The sequence below is a fragment of the Delphinus delphis genome, chromosome 16 (assembly GCF_949987515.2).
Source record: "Delphinus delphis chromosome 16, mDelDel1.2, whole genome shotgun sequence".
In the NCBI taxonomy this organism is placed as follows: domain Eukaryota; kingdom Metazoa; phylum Chordata; class Mammalia; order Artiodactyla; family Delphinidae; genus Delphinus; species Delphinus delphis.
This window is the reverse complement of record NC_082698.1, coordinates 15693757-15720822: the sequence shown is the minus strand read 5'-3', so window position 1 is coordinate 15720822 and position 27066 is coordinate 15693757. Positions and strand designations below refer to the sequence as shown.

The 27066-nt window shown below is 44.7% G+C and overlaps 1 protein-coding gene across 3 annotated transcripts in view; it reads right to left on the bottom strand.

The window, feature by feature from the left end:
• The window catches only part of ABLIM1 (actin binding LIM protein 1), a 229169-nt gene that overhangs the window by 91821 nt on the left and 110282 nt on the right, over positions 1–27066 (bottom strand). For all 3 annotated transcript variants that reach the window (XM_069541505.1, XM_060034019.1, XM_060034020.1), the window contains exons 4-6: positions 26783–26892; positions 9134–9260; positions 7503–7596 (exon numbers count right to left, since the gene is read on the bottom strand). In XM_069541505.1, coding sequence (XP_069397606.1) covers positions 7503–7596; positions 9134–9260; positions 26783–26892 — 331 coding nt within the window. The remainder of the gene's footprint in view (positions 1–7502; positions 7597–9133; positions 9261–26782; positions 26893–27066) is intronic.

Here is a 27066-nt window from a genome sequence, read left to right as displayed (position 1 = left end):
TATATCATACAAAAGCAGGCTATTGTGGTGGTTCACTGTCCACTGGGGCAGAGACCATCTCAACCAAGACTTCAAATATTACTTGATTCTTCTCCTTTCCCTCATCCTCAAATATATTTGGGTCCACAATTAAGTGGAAGGAGGCATGAATTCCTGGGAGTGCAGTGAGAATGAGAAGAATGAAATTATTTTTCTGCACGAACACAGCTTATTAGTCTTGCTTGCATTTATATGACATACACAGAACAAGAAAGGGGGGACTTCACCATTCAGTCTGTCTTTGCAAATTACATCTTCAATGGTGACAGAAAGATTATCTGCCATGCAAGTGCCCTGGGACAGCCTATGTTCCCTCTCACTAGGTAACAGTTTAGCCCAGAACAAGATCTACTCATTGCTTGTGGCTGTTACAGCAGAACACGCTTAAAATACCTACAGCAAAAGGAAGGAAGGGGACAAGGGCCTCTAATTTATAACATGAATTAGTTTCACAAGAACATCATAAACATTTGTCCTTGGGCTTTATGGAAAAGGAGTTGTAATCAGAAAGTAAAAACAAAACAAGGTAAAACAAAACAAAGCCATCGGTTTTAATCCCTCGGAGAATCAAGGGAAAGGATTTGCTGACTCATGTTGTGATTCCATTTCCTACACTGCAGGGGTAGAGCAGGAGGGGTCTAAAGCCAGTCTAAGTCCTGTTTTTTCATCCAAGGCTTCCAAGTTAATAGATAAAGACAGGACAGTGTTGCCATAGGTAATGAATGGAATGGCACTAAGGAGGCTGGAGGATTGGCCCTGGGCCACATTTGAGGGTCTCTCTCTTACATCGTGAGGCATTCAAATTATAACAGACCCTGTCATACATTCTTCCCAGGAGAGCACAAGTGGCACAGTAAACACCCCACCACAGAAAGACGTGGGCTACCAGCCCTTCTGGAAAGACAGGAGGATTGATTTCCTGGGTGTGGCGACCTGAGGAAGGCCAGGGAAAGACTAGCAGCCCCGCCCTCCGCTGGGAGGAATGCAGACACACCATGGGCCTTTGTCTCTGGGGCCAGAGCACACAGGAGGCTGGGCACACAGCCGGCCAGGTGACTGCTGAGGGCGGCACTGTCTGCAGAGCCAGCCAACCCTAAGAGCCCTGGTCTTTTTTGTTTGCTTGTTTCTTCAACTTTTATACTCATGTTATTATTTTTTTTACATCTTTATTGGAGTATAATTACTTTACAAATGGTGTGTTAGTTTCTGCTTTACAACAAAGTGAATCAGTTATACATATACATATGTTCCCACATCTCTTCCCTCTTGCGTCTCCCTCCCTCCCACCCTCCCTATCCCACCCCTCTAGGTGGTCACAAGGCACCGAGCTGATCTCCCTGTGCTATGCGGCTGCTTCCCACTAGCTCTCTATTTTACGTTTGGTAGAGAGCCCTGGTCTTGAAGGAATCCGGGAGTGCTCTGTGAACACTGAGCTCCCTGGGGAAAGGGAGTTGTGCAAGAGAACAGACTAAGAGAAGTCAAGTCCAGCCTCGGTCTGCAGATGGGACAGACCAGGACAGGGAAGGGGGCCGACATGGGACGGGCCCTTTTCCTTTACCCTCCAGACTTCTGTGTCTAGTTTGACATTGGCTTTTTTTTTTTTCTGTACTGCATTCATTTTGCAGCTATTTTATTGTTGCTCTTTCTTGGGAAAGTTGGAAGGTAACAACCTGAACCCAGGAAAGGAAGTTTGTTGGAGTCAGAGATCTCCTGGGACCATCCACCAAAGACGGAAGGAAATTCATACCAAAGGGATGTCCCCAGCATGTACTGACATCTGTGACCTAAGTCTGAAGTCTCACGTCATGTCCTGTTACCACTAAGCTGCTAAAGCAGAAGGGAGCAGGGTAGGGGGAGGGAAGGGAAGTAAGTACCAGGAGCAGGAAGGCTGCTTCCGAGAAGAGTTTAGAGGTGGAGATGGAGATAGAAGGCTACTGGCAAACTCCAGTATCTCACACGAATCTGCTTCTGGACTTCTTAGTTAGGAGGGAGGTTGTAAACATCTTCAGAATGCTCCTGAATTTCTAGGTTAATTAGCATAAGCTCTAAAATATGTGCCACTTATAGCAAGATCTCTCAAAAACAAAACTGGGGCTTCCCTGATGGCACAGTGGTTGAGAGTCTGCCTGCCAATGCAGGGGACATGGGTTCGTGCCCTGGTCTGGGAAGATCCCACATGCCGTGGAGCGGCTGGGCCCGTGAGCCGTGGCTGCTGGGCCTGCGCGTCTGGAGCCTGTGCTCCGCAACGGGAGAGGCCACAGCAGTGAGAGGCCCGCGTACCGCCAAAAAAACCCCCAAAAAACTGAAAGCAAGCTAATGACAAATAAAACTACAATCCGAGTGTAGGCCATATGCTGAGTGTTATAGGCCAGTTTCCAGAAAATCTCTCCAGAAAAAAAAGAACTGCTGGCTCTGACCCCTTAGGTCTAAGACATGAGAATTACAGAACTCAGATCCTTAGAACCAAAGTAACTTTAGGAGTCAAGTGGTCCAAGTCTTGGATTTACATATATATTTTTAATGCTTGTATTTAAAGAAAAAAACTGAGGCTCAAAGAAATTGAGTGAGTTGCCCAAGGTCACAAGCTGTGAGTTCCAGATCCAAGAGTAAATCCCCGATTTCCCATCCCCTGGAGCCCTTTTCATTAAAACACATGAAGCTCTCCTCCCCACTCCCTCAAGCCAATGTAATGGGTAGAGTTTATGATATTAAGGAATAACGGAGAGAGAAGTTTAGAACAGGGTAGAGTTTCAGAGGTTACATGCCACTCCTTTTTACCTGTGAAATGAAGATAGTCTCAAAGAGGCTAAATGATCTGTTCAAAATTACTCAGGAATCAGTGACGTAGCTGAGCCTGGAGCTTCTTGACCATTGTCCGGGACCTTTCTCCTTCTCAAAGCTCCGTCCAGTGTCTGGTGGTATCTCAGGTAAAACCACACCCAGAGAAGTGGCCTTAGGACACCTCCGATGCTCAGCAAGGGTTCAATTAAAACCACACCAGAGCTCCGGCCTTCACCAGGATGACACTTGCATAATTTCCCAGGTTTACTGGACTGGTGGCCCCCCCAAAGATATATCCACATCAAATCTCTGGAACCTGTGAATGTTTGGAAAAAGGGTCTTTACAGATGTAATTAAGCTAAGGATCTTGAGAGGAGGGAATCATCCTGAATGATCCAGGGGGACCTCAAATCCAATGACAAGTGACCTTCTAAAAGAAAGGCAGAGGGAGGTTTGACACAGAGAGGAGAGGACACAGAGGGGAAGGCTCTGTGGAGATGGAGACAGGGATGAGGGTTATGTAGCCACAGCCACTAGGAGCTGGAAGAGGCAGGGAAGGATCCTCCCCTAGCCTTTGGAGGGAGCACAGCCCCTGCCAGCACCTCAGTTTGGGACTTCTGGCCTCCAGAACTGTGAGACAATAAGTTTCTGCGGTTTTAAGCCACCACTGTTACAGAAGACACAGGGAACTAATAATACATTTATAATCTCTATGGATAAAATCAATCAGAAACATAACCAAAAAAAAATCAAAGATCACAGAATGGATAGGCAAACTGTGGTACATCCGTACAATGGAATATTATTCAGCCTGAAAAAGGAAAGAAATACTGTCACATGCTGCAACACGGATGAACCTCGAGGACATTATACTAAGTGAAATAAGCCCATCGGTGGAAAACACAAATACTGTATGATTCCACCTATATGAGATACTCAGAGTAGTCAAATTCATAGAGACAGAAAGTAGAGTGGTCACCACCAAGGACTGTGGGGAGAGGGGAACGGGGAGTCACTGTTTAATAAGAACAGATTTCAAAGTCATAAAGCGTTATGGAGATGGATGGTGGTGACTGTTGCACAACGTTAGGAATCTATGTAATACTCTGAACTATACACTTAAAAATGGTTAAGGTGGTACATTTTATGTTATGTGGATTTTACCATAATTTTAAAAACAGAAAAAAAAAAAAACCAAACCCCCCAAAGCAAGGATTACAGTATTTACAACAAGTCCAGAATCATCATGCTTTACCTACAGTGGGTCAGAGAATAAAAGGCAGAGGGAGGAGGGCAGAGTTTTGTGCTGGGAAACCAGCCAGGTTGACTCACGAGCTGTCACATGTCAGCTGCTCACTGTACAGGACATTTTTCTAGATCACACACCCATCTGAGGGGGAGGGCACACCCACTGGGTGGGTCTTGAATCTGCCCGGAACCCCACTGCAACCTGCTCCCAGAAGCCCTACCTCTGCGGGTCTGTGTGGAAAGCGTCCCAGGCTTCGTCCTCATCAATGGCCCTCATGGAGGCCTGAAGCCAATGGGGTGAGGGGCCCTCGCAGCCCCTGCAAACACTGGAATACTCGGGTCTCCAGGGAGAAACCAGAGTAAGCAGATGTGTCTTCAAAACAGCATGCTCTTGCATCTAGTTCTACTGTAGAGATTCCTTCCTACAGCTGTTGAACTAAATCTGAAGATGATCAACACCCTCACCAGCCCTTCTGCCTCCCCAACTCTTTTGGGGGATCACAGTCCCACATGTGGCCTGAGGAGACAGCTGCTTCCATCCACGCTGTCTACAAATGTGGTGCTCAAGTTGGGGGCTGCGTTCACTGTCTTCCCGCCTCTCCTGCTATAGCTAAACATCTTGGAAATAAGTTCTGGTGTTTTAGTTATTTGTTTATTATTGAATTAGAATCGACATACAATATTCTATTAGTTTTAGTACACATAGTGATTCGGTATTTTTACACATGGTTCGTCACAGTAAGTCTACATTCCATCTTGTTTTAAGATGAAATTTCCTAATTGTTCCCAACTCTATGGGTTTATTTCAGACCTGTGCAGCAGATCAAACTTGGGAAGCCAAGGAAATGCTGTAAGGCCCCACTCAGGGCTCCTCGCTCTGTGGAGGGACGGGGGGCACATTCAGAGGACAGGCGAGGACTACTGTACTTTGTGTCTTGGGATGAGACGGCTGGACTTTAAGCCACCCCCTGGATGGGTCACACGCATCTTCTCCAATAGCTTTCCTAGGGATGTGCATCACCCTGGGCCCCAAACCCAGCCTTGAAGTATCCTTGGGCTGCCAATAAAAGCCTTATTGGAAAGGCCATGAAAACTCCTCCTTGCCCCCCAGCTGTGTGTGTGTGGTGGTGGGCATCTACTTCTCAGGTGTCACTCCAGCTAGTGCCACCACTGTTTGGTGTCCAAAGCTCTCCAAACTGGCCTCCCTGTCTCCACCATTTCTTTTTTTTTTTTTTTGCAGTACGCAGGCCTCTCACTGCTGTGGCCTCTCCCGTTGCGGAGCACAGGCTCCCGACGCACAGGCTCAGCGGCCACGGCTCACGGGCACAGCCGCTCCGCGGCATGTGGGATCTTCCCGGACCGGGGCATGAAACGGTGTCCCCTGCATCGGCAGGCGGACTCCCAACCACTGCGCCACCAGGGAAGCCCTCCACCGTTTCTTTTTAAAATTGAGGTGAAATTCACATAACATAAAATTAACCATTTTAAAGGGAACAATTCCGTGACGTTTAGGACGTTCACAAGGTTGTGCAACCACCATCTCTATCTAGTCCCAAAACATTTTCATCGCCCCAAGGGGGTACCAATAAGCAGACACTCCCTGTCCCCCGTCCCTACCCCCAACTCCGGGCAACCACCAATCTGCTTCCTCTCCCTATGGATCGATCTCCTCTGGATAGTTCATCTAAATGGAAGCATACAGTGTGTGTGGTCGTTCATGACCGGCTTCTACCGCTTGGCATAATGTTTCCAAGGTTCATGCACGTTGTAGCCTGTGTCAGAACTCCTTCCTTTTAAAGGCTGAATGATATCCCATTGTCTATATATACTACATTGTGTTTATCCGTCCATTCATGGACTCGTGGGCTGTTTTCCCTTCTGCCTGGTGGGAGCAGAGCTGCCGTGAACATGGGGGCACACGCATGCATTTGAGGACACCCACCTATTCTTCACACAACAGTCTGATCCAGCCACATGACACTCTAGCCACAATCACTTCAACGCTTCGCACCACTCTTAGGATAAAGCCAAACTCCTGAATGTGACTTTCGAGGTCCTCATGCTCGGGCCCCTCCCATTCCTCCAGCATCATCTCTCTCAGCTGTGCTCCTGCCCAAATGACTTTGTTTCTTCGGTATGCTGTGCTTGTGCTTGCCTCTGAGCCCTGCCATTGCTGTTCCTTCTTCCTGAAACACCCTTCCCCTGAGTCAGAGGCAACCACTGTTCCTTCTTCCTGAAACACCCTTCCCCTGAGTCAGAGGCAACTGCATAGACAACACGCACTTCCTTATCTCCCAAATCCAATTAGCTGGACTAGATCTCAGCACAGAGCCAACGTCAGCCCACCTCTGCACTTCACGGACAGGAAGGCATTGCAGAGCTTGCTGTGGGATTAGGAAGGCTACCCTGAACTTGGTGAAATCCCACAGAAGCTGCCCAGTGACACCTTGGGGGACTCTCCGATTCAGTCCTGGGTCCCTGAAACATAGCCTGTTGGGAAGTTTGAATGAGGTGAAGTGGATTCAGTGCCCTGGTGTCTGCTGAAGCCATGTGACAAGTTGTTCAGCTACCTTCCAAGGACTCCACCAGGCATCCTGACTCAGTGCTCAGTGCACATTCTCCGCCCTGAGACGCGGGATGGGTGTGAGGCAATCTCTGCTTTTTCCATGGGAGTGTGTTAACACCCCACAGGCCTATGAGAAGCCAGGCAGTGACTCTCTGACCTCTGACCTCATGTCCACAGGTGGCCCCGGCCCAGGAGGAGCTCGGCTCAGCCCAGAGGCAGAAGCTGGTGGGGCCGCTGCTGAGAAAGCAGGAACCAAGCTCCCTGGTGCGAGGCAGTGCAGTCACACCTGAACTTGACAGGCTTCGGCTCAGCCTGGACCACAGGGCGTTCTGGGTCACACAGGATGTGGTTTTCTAAGGGTGGGGAAGTCTACGCCCTCACCTCTAATGACTCTTTCTTCTCTTAGCTTCAATTTGGAGCCTCTGCTCCGTGAGTCTGTACACTCCCACGTATACACACAAGAGCGCACACGTGTACACGCACACACGAACATGCGGGCACACATACGCACAGGTGTACCACCCACACACACGGCTCTAGCACGCTCTTCATTTCCTCTTTTCTAACTTCTAAACAAAAGAACAGTTTAATATAACCTTTCCTACTACATAATTCCTAACAGACTCTTTTTCATTCTTTTGCTCCCTCAAATTCCCCATCCTTCCAATTTCCACACGAGCACTCAGTAGGCACTGCCTGAGAAGACAGTACCACACAGTAGTTCTCTAAGCGACTCGTCATCTACAACTACTCTTTCCTCCACATGTGAGAAAAAGATGGAAAAAAATGGAAAAAGAGGCCCCCGTGTATTTTCCAGGGCCTCGCAGAAGATGACGGTAGCTTCGAGGGAAGCCCATCTGTCACTTACCTCCAGGACCTTGCCAGTGATAAACTGGTGGCAGGCTTCACATTTCACCCCGAAGAGACCCTGGTAGTCCTTTTCGCAATACGGAGCGCCATCCCTGCAGGACAGAGAGCGTCAGCTCCCGAGAAGGCCGAGGGCAGGAAAGACACCCAGACCCCATTTCTCTCCGCCCTCCTGCACAGAACGGTAGCAGAAGCTGTTTCTCTCCCACCCAGCACTCACATGTCTGGAGACCTGGTCAGACAGGGTCAAAGCCCACAAAACCAAACGATCCAGAGAGAACGCTGAGGTTCTCCAAGCCGCGTGGAAGTAACAGCCAAATGGTTACGGCTGCTGATTCCTGGACTGCCTCAGACCTAACTAGCGAAAACCTGGAGTCGCTCTCTCTCGCAGCACCAGGCCAGATGGGCTTCAGCTGTGGTCCCAGGGTCCCTCTTCCTCAACCCCCACCAGCTCACTGACTCATATGCGTCCCAACAGCATGGAGACGCCATCCCCTTAGCCCTCAGGGGCCCTAGGGGTCCAGGGCCTCTCACTCAGCCTCCTGCAACCTCCTTCATTTCCCTCGGGACACAGTGAAGAATACCATGTTCTATGTGCCATCACATGGAAGAGTTAAAACGTGCCACTTCAGACAGCCCAGTTACCTAGCGCCGCACAGCCGTCAGTGTCAAAGGCCGAGCATTTCTCTCTTCTTACTTGGGCTGTGCATCAGAATCACCTGTGCAGTTTCTCCCTTTCTAATACTGGTGTTTGCTTCACCCCAGACCTGCAGAATTGGATTTCTAGGGGGTGGGGCCTAAGCTACTTCTTTTGTTTGTTTCACTATATTCAGGAGTTAAATTCATTAAAATTGTTCTGAATAGGTGCTGGTTGGAGACCATTTTTTAAAGTGGATGGGGGAAAATTTTCCCTCACTGCCAGTAGACCCTCCCCCCGCTCCATGCTCATTCTTCCCTCCTTAATTTTTTTTTTTTTTTTGGCCTGGTTGCACGGCATGTGGAATCTTAATTCCCTGACCAGGGATCAAACCCCGCGCCCACTGCAGTAGAAGTGTGGAGTCTTAACCACTGGACCACCGAGGAAGTCCCTCCTCCTTAATTTGAAAGGTAACCACTGTAACTAGTTTTTGCAGGTTACATTAAACAAAAACAAAAACTTCACCTGCTCTATTACCTATACCAGCATCTGACTCTAATGAACCTATTCCCTGGTGGTCCTAATGGGCTCTGTGCCTAGACCCTGAGTGTTTTTTTTTTGGGGGGGGGTGTCTACAAATATGTCTGAGACCTGGAAGGAGGGTAAAGGTTTACTAGTTCCAAATAGGAAAAAAAATTAGCGAAATTACTAAATGCTTAATTGGTTACAACATACAGCCTATCCTTATGTCAGCTTCATTAATTGTTACATTAGGCAATGATGAATATTTCATTAAACTTATAGTAGGCAACAACAGAAGAATAAAATTCTCTTCAAAAGTTTTATGGCAAAAAGTTCATATTGATTTTGGGATGTGAATGTCTTTCATTATGTCTGATGGGATGGGGTGGAGTCCCGGAGAGCAGGGCCTACAGAGGGGCCCAACACGGCCCCATCCCCGCTGAAATGATCCACGCCCCAGGCCCCAGTCTTACTTGCTGATGTACTCCCCGGTGAGGACTTTGCCGCAGGACTTGCATTTAAAGCAACCCAAGTGCCACTGCTTTTCCAGGGCCAGGAGCGCCTGCCCGTTCTTGATATCTCGTCCACAGCCAGCACAATCTGGAAAAAAAGCAGCCACCAGTGGTTACTCCACGTTTGTTTTGCTAAATCCAAGCACGCAGGCCTGCTCTGAACCCCAGTGTGTACCCATCACACACTCAATAAATATTTACTCAAGCACAATTTCATTCCGCGTTCTCTCCCTGCACGAAACCTGCCCCGGCGGACTCGCAGGCCCCATCCTCACACAGGATGGGAACGTCATAAGCCTCCGTGGGTCCAAGGGCACGGATGTCCTTCATCAGTTTATTTCCTTGGGGGTGATGTAACTACCCTCTGAGCTCCAGCTGGCCCAGAGAATATTTAATTATAGTGTCTTGGCTGTGATTTTAAGAAAGCTCTCATCGGCCTTTATTAATTGAGGGCACATGTGAGTAGCTGAGCATACCATGCTGGATGCCTCTCTAACACTAGGTATGGGACTCTTGGAAGGCTGCCCGTTAAGTCTCATTTTTGTAAACAGGACTCTACTTCCTTATCAGCCTAAACCAGACTCTCAAACATTTGTGATCATCAATTCAATGGCTTTTAATTCCTTAGCCTTCAATTCTCCCTGACAGGCTCCTGTGAAGCAGATAGAGGAGAAAGTGTTTCTCCATGGTAGCGAGTGTGGACCCTGCAATGAGACGACCTGGTTCTGAACCCCAGCTCATGTTGGCTAGTCACGTGACCCAGGTTGGTTCTCGCCTTTTCTAAGTCTTGGTTTCCTCATATGAAAGCCAGGATGCTATTAGTGCCTGTCTCAAGTTCTCTGATGAGGAATCAATGAAATAAAGGACTTAGAGCTCTATAAACATTTGCTATTGTTACAATTGCCCTTATTCTGATTATTAAAAACATAGTCGTTAGGGAAATGGAATATTTAAGAGAACCCAGAAGAATGTACAGGCGTACCCCATTTTATCGTGTTTCACTTTATTGTGCTTCAAATATAATGCGAATTGAAGGTTTGTGGCAACCTTACCTCAATCAAGTCTACTGGCGCCATCTTTTCAAAAACATTTGCTCACTTTGTGTCTCTGTGTCATTTTCGTAATTCTCCCAATTTCCCAAATTTTTTCATTATTATTGTGTTTGTTATGGTGATCTGTGATCAATGATCTTTGATATTCCTGCTAAGTCTCGCTGAAGGCTCAGATGATGGTTAGCATTTTTCAGCAATAAGGTACTTTCTAATTCAGGTATGTACATTGCTTTTTTACACATCATGTTTTGCACACTTAACAGACTACAGAATGATGTAAATATAACTTCCATATGCACTGGGGAACCAAAAACAATTCATGTGACTCATTTTATTGCTGTATTTGCTTTATTGGGGTGGTCTAGAACTGATCCCGCCACATAGGCAGTATCTCCGAGGTCTGCCTGTAAATTGGTACAACCTTTCTGTAAAGCAATTTCTGTAAAATCAACGTACCTGAGAAAGTGAAAGAAAGCACTGTTGGCACATTGCTCATGATGTCCCCAACTGATCATAAAAAACACTCACGGAATAAAGAAATGTGCAGACAAGGCCTCTCGGTACACAAAATGATTACACACGCCCCTTTTGTGACCACATCTGTGACTGCTGTTCCTGTACTAAGAATGACATTTCTAGCCTAACTTGAATTCTCTCTCCTAGAAAAACTTCCCTAACAGTACCCAGCACAAGCCCAAATCCTATAAAAAGTTCCTCTAAATGTCATCCAGCCATAACTCACAATTTTTCTCCTTTTCTCCCTTGCTGTGGTTCGTTAAGTACACTTGACTTTTTTTTTTATTGGCTACAGGTGTGCTTCTGGTGACCTCTGGTCAGTGGGTATTTACATAACCTTTATATGCAGCAATTTCATGTCTAAGATTTTATTCTACAAATAAACTTGCAAAAGAATGTGCCTGTGAGTGTATGTCTATCCCCTGAAGAATATATATTCATCCTCTACCGCATTTTTGTAACAATAAAACTGAAAATAGCCTATGTGGACATTAATGAGAAACTGGTTACATTGATTACGGTATGGTCAATATGGAATAGTACATACCGTTGAAACGAAGGAGGTAGATTTGTGTGCTGACATGGAGAGATGTCCAAAGTAGATGGAGTTAAAAAAAAAGGAAGCTGTAAAACACTATGCATAACAGAAACTCTTTTTTTTTTTTTTTTTTTTTTTTTTTGCGGTACGCGGGCCTCTCACTGTTGTGGCCTCTCCCGTTGCGGAGCGCAGGCTCAGCGGTCATGGCTCATGGGCCCAGCCGCTCCGTGGCACGTGGGATCTTCCCGGACCGGGGCACGAACCCGTGTCCCCTGCATCGGCAGGCGGACTCTCAACCACTGCGCCACCAGGGAAGCCCCATAAGCTGATTTTTTTTTATCAGGAGAATGTAAAAAATTGCTGAGCAAAATATTTATAAAGTTAAAAGTATATCTGCAATACAAGTTATGAATATTGCAGATTAGAATTTCTTTAAGTATAGCCCATTATAAGCTGAGTGTGTATTATACGGTCCCAAAGCGTTACATAGTTTTTTAAGAGCTGGGGTTTATACGATTCCCAGCAATTCACCAAAAGTCTTTCAAAGGGGACCACTCATCTGGTAGTTTACTATAAAGATAAAAATGGAAGGCCATGATATTTGCTCATAAATACAATTTTTAAAGGTCAGGAGCACAGTATGGATTTAAGATGAATTGGCAGGTTTTAATCCAAGCGAACTGAATATTTTCTTCATTCTTCTGATTAGATTATGCCCACTAGGTGGCAATAAGGATTTAAAATAATACGGAAGATGCTGGTTGATAGAATTTTTAAAGCAGAAAATAAACCTTAGAGATGGGTTTTCAATTCTACAACTGAAGACAGTCAGGCTCAAGAAGGTCAGTGGAGCTGTTTGGTATCTCCCCTGCACTGGGGTTGAGGGAGATCAAAGGTGCGGGGACAGCGAGAGGGCTGGCTTTAGGATTAGGAAGACTTGGGCACTAACTCGGAAAAGTTATTCTCTCTGACCCCTCATTTCTTCATCTGGGAAATGCTGACCCACTTCTCAGGTTGCTGCGAGGAAGAAGAGAAACTCTGTGTCGTGAAGTGCTTTGTATAACACTTAGAATGCTTGGTATCTGTTGGGTGCTCCACATGGGGAGCGCCAAGGAAAGGGCGCTCCCCTTTCCTTGGTAGGGGCCGATGGGACTAGAAACCAGGTTTCTTGATTCTGTCTTGCTGTTTTTATAAGCACATTCATGCCCAGATACCTCAGAGCTCTGACAGCAGCTGAGACAATTTGAGTGCAATAATGACCTCTCTGATCATTCGGCACTGAGGGCTTTGGTGAACCAGGCATTGTGTGAGCGTTTTATAGACATGGCATATACTCTTCAGTAGTTGTTTTTCACAATCTTTATTATCCCTCACAGTCATGGAGTCAAAGTGCCTTGCAGTCTGGAAGCCTCTGACCTCACAGGGGGTGTCCTGAACCTCTCAGATCCTCCATGCCCTGTACTATTCCACGGACGGCACACATTCTACAACTGATCTTGGTTATGTTTCATGAAGAAGCATTCACTGAGTGTGACCACCTAGAGCCAGCCAGCTGGTGAAACTGGGCTGGAAGTAGAGGCTGGGGATGAGGCTCCTTCATCCCAAACCTTAAGACATAAATCAAGCAAATCTGCAAAGATGGCCTCCTGGAAAGTAGGATACTGGCCCAGCTGATTCAAAGTATTCCAGTGTATTCCACAGAGGTTACCCATTCGTTTCTCTCTGGACAAAACTTTATACTCTCCTTAAGCCTGATGTCATGCTGGGGAAAGTAGAAAAGATGCTGAGATAAAAAGATTTGTGCTGATGGTTTGTGTCTCCTATGCTCATTCCAACTAAGCTCTTTTATAAAGAACAAAATGTCCTCGTCTCTATCTTCATGTTTTTCAGCTGTTGAGAAAATTGTTTCCACATCACTGAAGCAGCTGCTGGTAAATATAGAAAGCTGGTGATTGGCACTGGAATTACTGCCAAAGTCAGAAATAGGTGAATATGGAGCAGCACCAAGGAAATCAAACCCTCTAGCAACTCGCTGGTCTTCTTTCGGGGATACACAACGACCAAATGTGAAAACAAAAGCAAACTACAACAGCCTTAAACACTCTGCCCCCAAGCCTTTCATTCTTGGCACCAGGAGCCAAGAGAAAAGCAGGGATTTGGCTACTTATGTCCAAGTTAAACTAATATCCATGTACACACCTGGTTCCATGTTTATATCATTTTGTTCAAAGTTAATGAATATCCTTGAGAATAGGGATCCTGTCTGTCTCCTTTAACCTCTCTCTTTTTGTTTTCTTTTTTGGCATAGGGCCATGGACACCTGGGCTTCTAAAGTACTTAAGTTGAAGAAGGTGACAAATGGCTCTCTGAAAGGAAACCTGTGTTCTCATGATGCTAAGAAAGATGTCATCACTTGGGCTGCCTTTAAGGTCCTGTCAGCCTGGAGCCTGGATACCTATGTTCTTTTTTTTTTTTTTTTTTGCGGTACGCGGGCCTCTAGCTGTTGTGGCCTCTCTCGTTGCGGAGCCATGTGGGATCTTCCCGGACTGGGGCACGAACCCGCGTCCCCTGTATTGGCAGGCAGACTCCCAACCACTGCGCCACCAGGGAAGCCCCCTATGTTCCTTTTAAGAACGATTTCTGCCTTCCTAGAATTTCCCATTTGGTAAGGGTAAGAGCCAAAAAGATGTCTTACTCTGTGAAGATGATTTTCTGGAACAGAAGGCTGCGGAACGGAGCTACAGAAGAGGGAACTTCGTGGTAACTGAATTCCCAATCACCCCTGCCTTCTCAGGCTTCTGTCATGCCTAGAACCATCAGTGGAGGTGGAAGCTGCCATTCACAGTAGCCACCCATCTGCGACCAAAGCTTCTAGAATATGGAATGGGACTTTTCCTAGTGTCCTGAAATTTTGGGTTATGTATCATCTTAGAGCTGAAAACAATGATGATAAATTTTCCGTCTTCCAGAGAAGGTTGCTAGGAATATCCTTGCCGGATTTACCAAAAGATAGTAGAATCTACCTGATGACTCTCAACGCTTACTGCCTCCCTACCTCTGAAATCAGAAATTCACAGAGGCATAGAGGAGAGTGGGCAGGGAGCTGTCCACACAGCAGGAATGGGGTGTTCCCTCCCCTCTGCTGTGAGAGGGATTAGAGGACCCTGGGAGAGCGGGGGGACCAGCCCCCCACTCCCCACCTACATGTTTACTGAGTGGGGACGCTCAGGCCCTGGTGCTCCTGTGGATCCATGAGAAACTTGATGTTAAGAGTTCTTGGGACAAATTGACTGGACTGTCCTGGAGCTTGGTAGCGTTCATGAACAAAAAGTCTGGAGCCTGCTAAGTCTGGAAGATTTGGAAGGCAGGAAGCCGGCTGGAGCCCCTCCTCTTGATGGCAGGCTAAGGAGAAGGCAGAAGTAGGAGAGGTGTGCATGGCCACCATTTGGCTCACCGGGGATGCACTTGTGTCCTGTGGCTGGTACCCACGCCCAAGCATCTTGAATGAACCCACCTGAGAAAGCTGCCTGCCAGGCATTAGTAAGAGCTTATGAGGAGCAGACCTGAGGCTGGGGAGGATGGAGGGGGTTTGTTGAAACAGGTTAGCCAGAAATTGCACACTTTTGTCAAGGAACTCAAAATGGGTCCTATTAAAAATTCTCCCTAGGGCTTCCCTGTTGGTGCAGTGGTTGGGGGTCCGCCTGCCGATGCATGGGACGCGGGTTCATGCCCCGGTCCAGGAAGATCCCATGTGCCGCGGAGCGGCTGGGCCCGTGAGCCATGGCCGCTGAGCCTGCGCGTCTGGAGCCTGTGCTCCACAACGGGAGAGGCCACAACAGTGAGAGGCCCGCGTACCGCAAAAAAAAAAAAAAAAAAAAAAAAAGAGAGAATAAAAAAAGAAACTCTAGTTGTCATCAACCGAGATTAGCACGTAAGTTCATGGCTATACATGTGGATGAAAAATAGACACGAAATCATTTCAGATACAGGGTTTTTGTTTGTTTGTTTCTGTTTCAAGACACTTCACTTACTATATACTGTTGAGTCTTTCACACTGAACTCATAACCAACAGCACTATAACTCATACCTGAAGGAAGCTTTTGCCGCACACATATTTTCTCCATAAGACACCTCACTGCCTTCTGGGAACGAACAGTAGCGAGCCGGGTGTTTTGTTGTTGTTAATTTAAATCTATTATGGATGCATGTTATATATACCTTTTGCATGTTGAATGTACACATTCTTAGAAAGGAACAATGTGTCTGAGACACCACTCCATGTCAAAAGCTGCACATCATTAGTCATCAACTTTGAGTTTTCCTCATTCTAGCCTAGGAGATGTGGCAGAAGGAAAGAAAAAATTTTAAAAAAGCCTACAAGATCTGTCCCAGACACATCTATTTCAGCAGAAAGAAGACACACCAGGCAAACAAAGCAACAAATACTGAAAACAGACATAGGTTGTTATTAATAGAAAGTAGAATAAGATTTTGGAGACCCTATAAAATATTCAAGTGGTGTCCTTTTAATAGACTGTTCACTAGAGGCACTTCATCCCTAGCCAGGTGTCAATACAAGGAGCTTTAAGGAAAACAAACAAACAAAACCCCCCAATTTAAGTTCCAGGGTTTGGCTAACTTGAATCCTGAATTTAATGACATCATATCTTGTCATTCAACGTCTCCCACAGGATGTGGATTTCCCATGACCTTGTGTAATAAAATGGTGAATGCAGAATACCGGAGAACAGCTGTTCTACCCAAAAAGAGAGAAAGTGGAGACAAGAGAAGTGTGACCTGAACATGGGTCAGATTCTGTGAGGTCACAAGCTGCCTTCGACACAAGCTTTCAACACATCTGATCAGCCTCTGGCACGTGGATTCCTCTGTGTGAATAACTGTGGGAGGCACGTAGTGGCTGCCCACCCTAGACAGGACAGATGTTTTCAGTTTGCTAAGGTTCGCATCCCTCCCTAGGGTCTAAATGTCCACTGCCACCTGTTTTCACGCTTGAACTGAGCATATGCACCTATGTTACCAGCCTGGCCCTTTTTTGTAGGCCCTTGAATCTGTAACCCATCAATTTAAAAAAATCCAGACATTCCCTATGCTATTTTTTTTTTTGCTGTACGCGGGCCTCTCACTGCTATGGCCTCTCCCATTGCGGAGCACAGGCTCTGGACGCGCAGGCTCAGCGGCCATGGCTCACGGGCCCAGCCGCTCCGCGGCACATGGGATCTTCCCGGACCGGGGCATCGGCAGGCAGACTCTCAACCACTGCGCCACCAGGGAAGCCCTATTTTTTTTTTTTAATAAGACTTGGCTTACAGTTTTAACATCATTAAGGTATAAGGGGTTTGGGGTTTGGGTATTTGAAAACCCTTCCTTGACTAAAAAGGCCACATCATTTAGTAGTGATAAGAGCGTCCATCTAGCAAGTGTACACCGTTGAACGTCTGATCTTCAGCTGTGCTGCTCAGTGTTGTCAAGTTCCAACCAGACATCTGAGTTGACAACTACTGACTGGCCACAATCCGTGTCGAGTTACTGACATGAGTCTGCAATTTTCTTTTCTAGCATGTCATGGCAAATTCCATGGGTATGAGGTCACCAAAAGAAAAGACAGATAGAGGGCAAAATGCAAATGTGTTAGGCTAAGCACTTTTCAAGAATTAGTTTTTTAAGTACTTTTTAACTTCTGAAATTCTACGCTGCCATTTGCCAGAAAGCAATACATGGGGTCACGAGACAAATACTAGCTGGGGCTGAGGGGAATTGGAACATTTATATTTATTTATATTCAAATAGGTGCAGTGTATTTGCCATCTTATGGCTCTCAATAATTTATATCTAAATTCACTAAAAATGATGCAGAATTATTTTAAAAGGTTATGGGCTGCCTGAATATGTAATCTTGAACCAGACTTTGCACAATCACCATGGCCTTGCCTAGGTTAGCTGCTCCCTTTGCTATCTTGACGGCCATGATGGAAACATCACAAGCCAGAGCAGCCTCTGACCTGCTATTTTAGGTGACGGTTCTTGTTGTCTTGGGAAAACAATACTGCACAACAAACAAGTTTTCATGGGCCATAGCAGCAGCAGATTATCAGCCTCACCAGGAAAGCTGTAGGCAGGACCAGGAACAGTCATCTTTGGAGCCCTCTATTATCTAATATTTGGCAGTCAATCCCATCTTTCCTTCTTTTAAAGTGTATATCATATACACTTATAGCTTTGGTCATAATTTTTATAAATACAGACCATTTGCACATCTGAAACTTCCAATTCTAACCCCTGAGCCAGTGCTCACAGAATTCCGATAGGAGTATTACGAATTCTCAAGGTCAAGAAGCCCCCTCCTTTAATTAGCACTGGGTGTGTTTTTACTCATATTCATGATCAGGATCTGAACAGGAAATTTTATTAAAAGGAGCCAGATTGTTTGCCTTTCCTCTCCATTAATTGGTTATGAATCTATTAAGCAGGAGTTGAATGGAAGGAATTCTGACACATGCTATGACATGGATGAGCCTTGAAAACAAGGTGGAAGAAGTCAGAAACAAAAGGCCACACTTGTATGATGTCATTTATGTGAAATGTCCACAGTAGGTGAATACACAGAAACAGAAAGCAGATTGGTAGCTCCTAGGGGCTGGGAGAAGCGGTGAACTGGGAGTAACTGCTTAATGGGTACAGAGTTTTCTTTTGGGGTGAGGAAAATGTTTTGGAAATAGAAGTGGTGGTTGGACAATGTTGTGATCTACTTAAACATTCACTTTAAAATAGTTAATTTTATGTTATGTGAATTTCAGTTAAAAAAATCTGTACCAAGAAGGTTTGCCCTTATACTGATTTCCTTAATTAAGTTGTAAATTTTAACCTGGTGACGAGTTTCATGATAAATCTTTAACTGGCTATGGTCACCCAGCAAACAGGGCTCTTGCCAAAGAGGAAATCATACTTGAGTTTTACGTCAGTTTCTCAGATCCAGTACTCATTAGCCAATATCAGCTCATTGACTCTATTCCAAAGATAGAAAGAAGAAAAGAAAGGGTAGAATGTCAGTTTCAGTACTTTCCTCATGTGACCAGTCACTTAATACATACACAACTGAAGGTCACAGCAAGGGCAAACTGCAGTGAGACTTCAGTCTGGAATGGGCCTTTTATTTATTTACTTATTTTTTTTATAAATTTATTTTTATTTATATTATTTATTTTTGGCTGCACTGGGTCTTCGTTGCTACTCATGGGCTTTCTCTAGTTGCAGCGAGCAGGGGCTACTCTTCTTGCGCTACGTGGGCATCTCATTGTGGTGGCTTCTCTTGTTGCAGAGCACGGGCTCTAGGCGTGTGGGCTTCAGTAGTTGTGGCACATGGGCTCAGTAGCTGTGGCTCACAGGCTGTAGAGCGCAGGCTCAATAGTTGTGGCGTACGGGCTTAGCTGCTCCACAGCATGTGGGATCCTCCTGGACCAGGACTCGAGCCCATGTCCTCTGCATTGGCAGGTGGATTCTTAACCACTGCACCACCAGGGAAGTCCCTTTTTTTAAATTTAACATTATTTTTATTTTTGATGTGCTTTGGTTTTAAGTAGGTAATACATACACATAGTTAAACTTTTTTTTTCATGTAGTAAAAATAATTCCTTTCCTTCCCTATCTCCCTGCTACTGCTCCCTTTCTTCTGGAGATAAGCAGTAAGAGTAATTTCTCAGTATCCCTCTGAGGACAGTCTATAGGAATATACAACTATAGATATACACAGCAGTCCTTTGAACAGCTAAGTCTTTACTGCTGCTGAAAAATTAAACTGGGGAATAACCACGCTTCCAATCATTAAAATTCTAGTTTTACTGATAAGTTGTCAGAAGGTGCGGGTCTTATTACATAAAAGACGTATCTAGTGAAATGAAAACAGCAAATAACAAAATACCATTAACTTGCCAACCACTGAAACATTTTTTTGTACCCATTTTCCCTTTTTGCTCCTTAGTTGGACCCATTCCCTATAAGGCGGGAACTTTTCTTCCTTTCTTGCAACCGAGATAATCCAGGTTCTGGTTAAGTGAAAAGATATGTCACTCTGGGATCTTTAATGTCTGACTCATAATTGTAACAGGTTTCAGTCTGAAAAATCTAAATTCCTTTTTGCGACATACCTTGTCCTCCTGCAATGAATCTTTGGCTACTATGTCAATTCCAAACTCTCTCAACACTCTAATCTGTACCCAGTAGAGCAATATTGGAACTGCCATGTCAGGTTAGACCCTGTCCTTCCAGGCCAGGGGCTGGCACCCTAAGTGCCCAGACAGGTGAGGCCTCTCTAACCTCACACTCAAAGTTGGGAAATACATTCCCTGACACTTCTACTGAAAAAAAAAAACCCAAAATCAAAAAAACCTTGTGATGCTGTCATCAGCTGAATTCTCTAAAGCAATAGCTCCTTCCCCTTTTATTAAATAAGAGGAAAGACTTGTAAATAAGATGAGAAAATGAACATTTAAACATGCCGATACACCTTGCCCTCATGCACCCAAGCTGTACTACGTAATTTTACAAAACCACAAAAGCCATTGTCACCATCGTCATTCAAGTAGTATTCAGAACTCAACATTCCAGACCTGGGAGCTGAGATTTATTACCTGAAAGGCTCTCCTGGGATGGCATCAATTTACCCACTAAATGAACATTCATGTACTTGCTGTGTGCACAGTGCTATTCTTAGGGAAAAAATAAATAAAAGAGCTTGTCATTAGGTAGCTCATAGTCTGGTTGGAGAGAAAAAGATGCAAAGAGCTAGGGGAGCTATGTGGTAATAACTGTCACAATAGAAATGCAAAGCACAGCTTTGGCCGGGACACCTGTGAGCTGGCCCTGTAGCCAGGGAGCCTAAGCAAATTCAAAGCTTTCAATCTTTTGTGTGACACTCAAAAGAACAAATGATGTTTGATGAGAAGACACATGACCAAAATGCTATGGGAAGAATTTATGCGAAGTTGTACATGTGTCTATAGCACTTAGAGCAAAATCCAGAAGCATACCCACCAACATGTTAACAGAGGTAATCTCATTGTGATGGGATTTCGGGTGATTTTCATCTCCTTCTTTGTACTTTTCTGTAAAATTTGTATTGTTTTACAATGAACACTTAAACCCATTTAAAAAGAGAAGATTGTTATTAGCTCTGTTTAGAGATAAAGATGGCTTTGATTCAATTTCTGGAGTGTTTATCTAGGGCTTTATGTGCTAGACCTTGTATAAGAGAGAAGGACAGCAGGGTCTTTATCTTTAATGAGTTCATGAACTTGGTGGTGGAGGCGGGCACACATTTAAACAATTAAAATGCAACAGGTTGGGCTTCCCTGGTGGCGCGGTGGTTGAGAGTCCACCTGCCGATGCAGGGGACACGGGTTCGTGCCCCGGTCCGGGAAGATCCCACATGCCGCGGAGCAGCTGGGCCCGTGAGCCATGGCTGCTGGGCCTGTGCGTCCGGAGCCTGTGCTCCGCAACGGGAGAGGCCACGGCAGTGAGAGGCCCACGTGGCACAAAAAAAAAAAAAAAAAAATGCAACAGGTTATGTACCAATGTTGGCTTTTTAATTGTGACAAATGTATCACCATAATACATGATGATAACTGTGCAGTAAAGAATTTGGCTGGTGCCAGGAACACAGTAGGTGCTCAAAGAAATGCTCATTGAATGAATGAATGACATCCATATCTTTCTTTGACTTAGTCCTTTCATTCATCTTCCTCACCTTTTCTCACGGCCATTACCTGTACCCACAACCAATGGTATCCCCAGCTCTGATCACTGATGTCAAATCACTGATTTTGCACACCACCATTGCCATTACCACCTTAATCTTTCTAGAACATTGTTTTCATCTGGTTGTCCTCCAGGTTAAGCCAAGCGCCACATTGCCAAACCCCTCAAAGCCTCCAGAGACCTGGCGCCCTTGCTCTAACTTTCCAGATTTTCTTCTCAGGACGTGGAAGAACAAAGCCTTTGCTCTGTTTGGGTTCCCCCTGTGCTGTTTTTACAAGTACCCTCCCCACATTTAGACTGTCCTCCCACGTAGTAGTATCTTATTTAATTCCCGTAACAACCCTTAGGAGTAGCTATCTTCCGATTTTCAGATGAGAGCATGAAGGTTGTGAGACATCCAATAGCTTGTCCATGACTTCATGGCTAGGAAGAAGCAGGACCAGGAGTGAAACCCAAGCCCTCTGAAAGGTAGAGCCCACATTTGAAACCAGCATGCTACGCTCTCTTCTTCTGTTCCTTTCTGATTCTAAATTATCTCTAAGCTCAAGTTCTAGTCTTGTAACTTCCTTAAAGAACAATGGTTAACATTTGGATGAGCTTATTAGGTATCATGAATCTTTTAAGTACTTTACTTATATGATCCCCAGAACAACCCAATGAGAAAGGAACTATTATTATTTGTTTCAATTTCATTTATTTATTTTTGGCTGCCTTGGGTCCCCATTGCTGTGTGTGGGCTCCTCATTGTGGTGGCTTCTCTTGTCGCGGAGCATGGGTTTCAGTAGTTGTGGCATGAGGGCTCAGTAGTTATGGCACACGGGCCCAGCCGCTCCGCCGCATGTGGGATACTCCCGGACCAGGGCTCGAACCCATGTCCCCTGCACTGGCAGGCGGATTCCCAACCACTGCACCACGAGGGAAGCCCAAGAAAGGAACTATTATTGTTTCCTATTTTATAGGCAAAGAAACGCTGGCAGAGATTGAGTTCTCAAGGCCACACAGCCTGTATGTGGTAGAACTGGGATAAAAACCAGCCATCAACCTGCCCAGAACCCATATTCTTTAGCAGAAGCCTGCCAAGCCTCCTCTGCCATCCTATCCTACTGGAAGAAAGTGTCTCAAGAAGGTGGGGCTGGTCTGTTTTGAAGACCTTCCGCAAAACCCATCACCATGAGTCAAAACCCAACAGTCCATGGGTTGTATGTGTGCACGTGTTCCTGCCTTCAAGGGTTTTACATATTGGTGGAAATATCAAATGAACAGAAAAGACAGCCACCGTGAACGGTAGAGTGAAAAACGCACAGTCACAAAAAGCAAAGATTGTCCTACACAAAAATTCAGAAGTCAATGCGTGAACAGTAAGTTTTTGTTTTATAAGTAGTCAGTACTTTTATCTATTTACTTATTTAATCCTACGAGGTAGGTACCTATTGCCATCCCATTTTACGGAAGAGGACCTGGAGGATGGAGAGGTCAGGAGATGGCTAGAGCCAGAGCCTGCCCCAGGCAGTCAGATGCCAGCGTCAGATCGTCACCACTCCACCTATTGTAGGGGCCTCAGCAGACAATCCCACTCAACCTGCAAATGTTTTTTTGAGAGAGAACATAGATAAAAAAAAAAAAAATCATCTTGCAACTATTAAAAGCTATTGCACCAAATAGAAAAGTAAAATAATTGAAAAATTCTTCCTCCCCTTTGAAAACATGCACAGGACTGTTTATCTGAAATGATTTAAATTCAGTCCAAGCAGAGCATTTGCCCCAATACGTTAGGAGTTCCAATTGCAGTTGGAACAATGGCAATGCTGTACAGAGGGGGTAAAGGAGAGGAAGATGGGTTTGGATGTATGTGTGTGTGGGGGGTGTTCATCGCATCAATCTGCCAAACCCACACACAATCAGACACTAGTCAGACACCCTTTGAAATGGAAAGGGTGATCGTAGACAGCAACCCACTTCTGTTCAGATGCCTGAAATAGACCAGAGCCGTGCAGGAAGCAACATCCAAAGCCGATTCCCTGCCCTCTAGGTTGTCACACACAGACTCCCCCTCACGTGGCTCCTTACGCCACAAGAACCAGTCCCTCAATTACTGACAGATACATGGAATGGAGTGAAGTTAGGCCTTAAAGGAGTGTCAATAAACTTCTGGGAGAGCATCATGTTTTCTGGACATACATTTTTATTTCTAAAGAATGAATCAGCTAGACATGGGCAATCGATTTTTTTTTATCAATTATAAAAGCAGTTTAATTGATGTTCATTGTAACCCTGTGAGGCAATGTTTACTATTATCTCCATGCTATATAATGTTTGTTGCTTATTGAATTCAAATTGCATTAGACTGGGTGCAGCAACAGTTTTTACTAATTCAAGGGCAATAATCTTTAATTGAAGTAGTTTGTTTCTATGAATAACTTCCTGATGGTTTCTATTCACCAAACCTTGCTACACCAGGGAGGCAACTGTGGCACACAGAAAGCACACAGCCCTTGCAGGCAGACACTCGAGTAAATCCGCAGACAAGTCAGGTCACTGCTCCAAGGCTCAGCACTCCGCATCTTTGGAAATCAGAGAGTGATACCTACATTATGCAATAAATATCCGGGACAGTAACATGGCATCTGGAGCCTGGGTTTGTATCCCGACTCTACCACTGTGTAACCTTGGGCAAATTATTTAACATCTATGGCCCTTTGTTTCTTCATCTGTGAAAAGGGGATAGTTTTAGTACCAACCTATAGGGTGGTTTTGAGGATTAAATGAGTTAAAATTTGTACACCAGCTACACAGTGCCTGATCACAGTGAGTACTGTGCAAATGTTTTAAGAAGAAAATAAAATAAAGGTGAGAAGAGTTACTGTAATGTGGAAGAAAGCGCCAAGCAGAGTACCCAAGACATCACAGGCACTCCACTGGGACGTCTCCCTAAATTAGAGCAACACAGACATGGTGGCCCCTGAGTAGCTGAAATTGCACCTCTACTGAGTAAGCTCTAACAGAGCCTATTTTGTGTTAATTCTCATCACATCATTGACTTGCTTCCATTGGCCACTCTTCACTTCTTCTCTCCCTCTCACACTGTCTTCACCTCCTATTCAGTGATTATGGAAAACCAGCCACAGAATGTGAAATAAAATTTTGGTTCAGAAGAGCAAACTCATTTGTGAAAGAACATTTCAAAGGAAAGAGAGGACCTTGGCTCTCTGATCTATGTCACCAACACTGTGAACATTAGCAAAGAAAAGTTTCATGATTTGCCTTTCTTTAGGAAGCTTTGCCAAGTTACATTATTTTTTAAAAAATAAGAATCAAAGTAACATAAGTATAGTTTTAAAATATAGGGCATTTCTTAAAGAATTACAAAGAATAACCAAGTGTTTTCTAATTATGCGCCAACGAATTTCAGAAACTTGCTGAAAATTCACTTGCTCTTGTACTTGTGTGCCTGCCTCCTTTGGGTACTTTGCATGTGTGTATCCATATATAAGAGCTCTCTTTTTGACAGACACCCACACCCACGCGCCCCAGAAATGCTATTTGAGTACTTATCTAAACAGACAAGTACTTGTTGAAAATAAAAATGTTCTGACCAAAGCAATTGCACAGAGAAAAGGGATTTCATCCATTGGGAGCAAAGGAGAAAATACGATTTGGTCCAACAATTTGCACACACGCAATAACTGTTAAATCTAGCATTAGAAATGTAATGAATTTGAGTCTGATACATTTTTATACTTAGAATTTTAATTTCTTTTTTATGTGCATAACAACTATGTCATATAGAAAAAGAAAATATAGATAAAGCAAAACAATGTTTAATAAAAATTGGAATAACCATTTTGGTGGAGCTATGATTAGGAAATATGCTTCCAAATTACATGGAGGAAGAGGACTGGAAACCTTTAAAAATATCCTCCTTCTGTTTCTTAAACCAACCAATGAGGAGTATTAGATGAAACAAAAAGACAGCCCCAAACTCGCAGTCAGAAGCCCTGCCTCTAACCCTACCTTATTATTGGATAGCTTGTGTGACCTTGAATATGCTCATGGGCTGCAATATCCTCACCTATCAAGAAAGATAGTTGGACTAAAGGACTCCACTGAATTTGAGGATGCAGCCAGTCCTATAATAGGCCTATGGACATGATCTTCTGTTATAGATTGTCATCCTATCCTGGGACTCATAACATCCTCTTTTTCTTAACTAGACTGAAGAATTCCTGCAAAGTTCTTTGGTAACATACTTTCAAAGCAAGCCCTCTCAAGCAAGGGGTACCTATTCTCAACCTAGGTCACCTTCCCAATGACCTGCAGGGGGCAGAGTAGGTAAGCACAGTGAGGGACTTGAAACCGTATTAGGGGTCTTGGATAGTGTCCTGTTTTGTAGCCCTTATCCTACCCAGGCTGCTGTTATTTATTAGTAGGGCATATAAATCCACATGCTAAGGATCTGATCATGTGTGTTGAATAAGATGCACTAACACATTTATTTTCTTCTTTTCTCCCAATGGTCAAAATCCAATTTCTATGTAAATACGTTTGGTCATAACATTCTTATTTTTAACAGGTATAACTCTTCTACTTTAACAGGAGGATTTGGAAGTGCTGTTAAAAATTACAAGAAATTCCTCCGGAGCAGAAGGGGCTTATCTCATTCTTATGTGCTGAGGCTGGCAGGGTTTAAAGGCATTTGTTCTCTGAGGATGGGCACAATACACAGAAACCGAGGCAAACCTCTATCTAGTCCATGTCCTAAAGCCCCAGGAAACAGAGGGAAGGAGAGCTTCCTTGCTTGCTGTCCTGAGTTCAGAATCCCTCTCACTTCAGAGTGAACTGACCTAACCAATGTTATTTACTACAAGAAATACTGCAATTTGCCACTATTTTTATTTGGAAGGAAGTTGGTTTTCTTTGGATTCATACAGGTCAGACAAGCCTTGTCATCAAGAATTACCAATCCCATGATGTATGGATAGCTTGTCCCATACTTTCTTCCGATCTCGCCTTGGGTGACACTTTTTAAGAGTGGTCTCCCTGATTGCCCCATACAAACACAGACCCACTGACCTGCTTTTTCTTCCTACTTTAATTTTCTTCACGTATTAGATATTTTTGTACATGCATTCATTGTCTACCTGCTCCTACTAAAAAATGAGCTTCCTGAGGATTCTGAGTATGTTCTGTCCACGCCTGTATCTCTAGTGTGAATGACACACACATTGTACGTGCTCAGCAAATTATCTGTTGAGTGAATAAATGTCAGAAACCCTCCAGGTGAATAAAGAATACTTAAGGGTGATAAAGAATAAAGAATTATTTAAGAGTAAATAATAACCACCACATTTGCCCAAGGCACTGCGGGGATAGCTTTTCTAATACACAGAGACATCAATCACATCACCACCAAACGCTCTCACAGCTTAACCTCCATGACCAGAGAGGGGCGTTTCTGATGTAATAGTTTATAATTCTTTTTCCTTCATTTACTATCAAAATACACAGTGTGATGTCCAATTCTACTTCTGTCCTTTTGAAATAAGGGAGATGCTTCTCACTGCATGGGTTTTAGTGAAGGTTTCTCCACGCGTCACGTTTTACAATTGAAAACGCCTTAGATATAGGCCTACTCTTGGCTCCGGCTACCAGAGTTTCTCAAAAAGGAAGGTATCTGCCTAAGCTACCTTTGAGGAATGAAGGAATTCATGTCAACAGGTGGCTGGGGCACTTACTGCCAGAGCAGGAGGCTTCTTTAGGGCTGGAAGACATCGGCTGTGCACACAGTTGGCAAAGGCAGTCTCTCCCATTGAACGTGACTCGGTCACCGGGTGGAAACGGGCGCCTGGAGACAGAAAGACATTGCCCTCAAGGTTACTGCAGCAATTTCATTCCTCTTCCTCACCCCTGCTTGGCTGGCCTCCGGTGCCAATTCACTGCTTCGAAGAGGAGCCAAACCATTTGAAATGTAGCCTGAAGCCAGCCAGCCAGCTGGATCCAGTCCAAACAAACACACAAA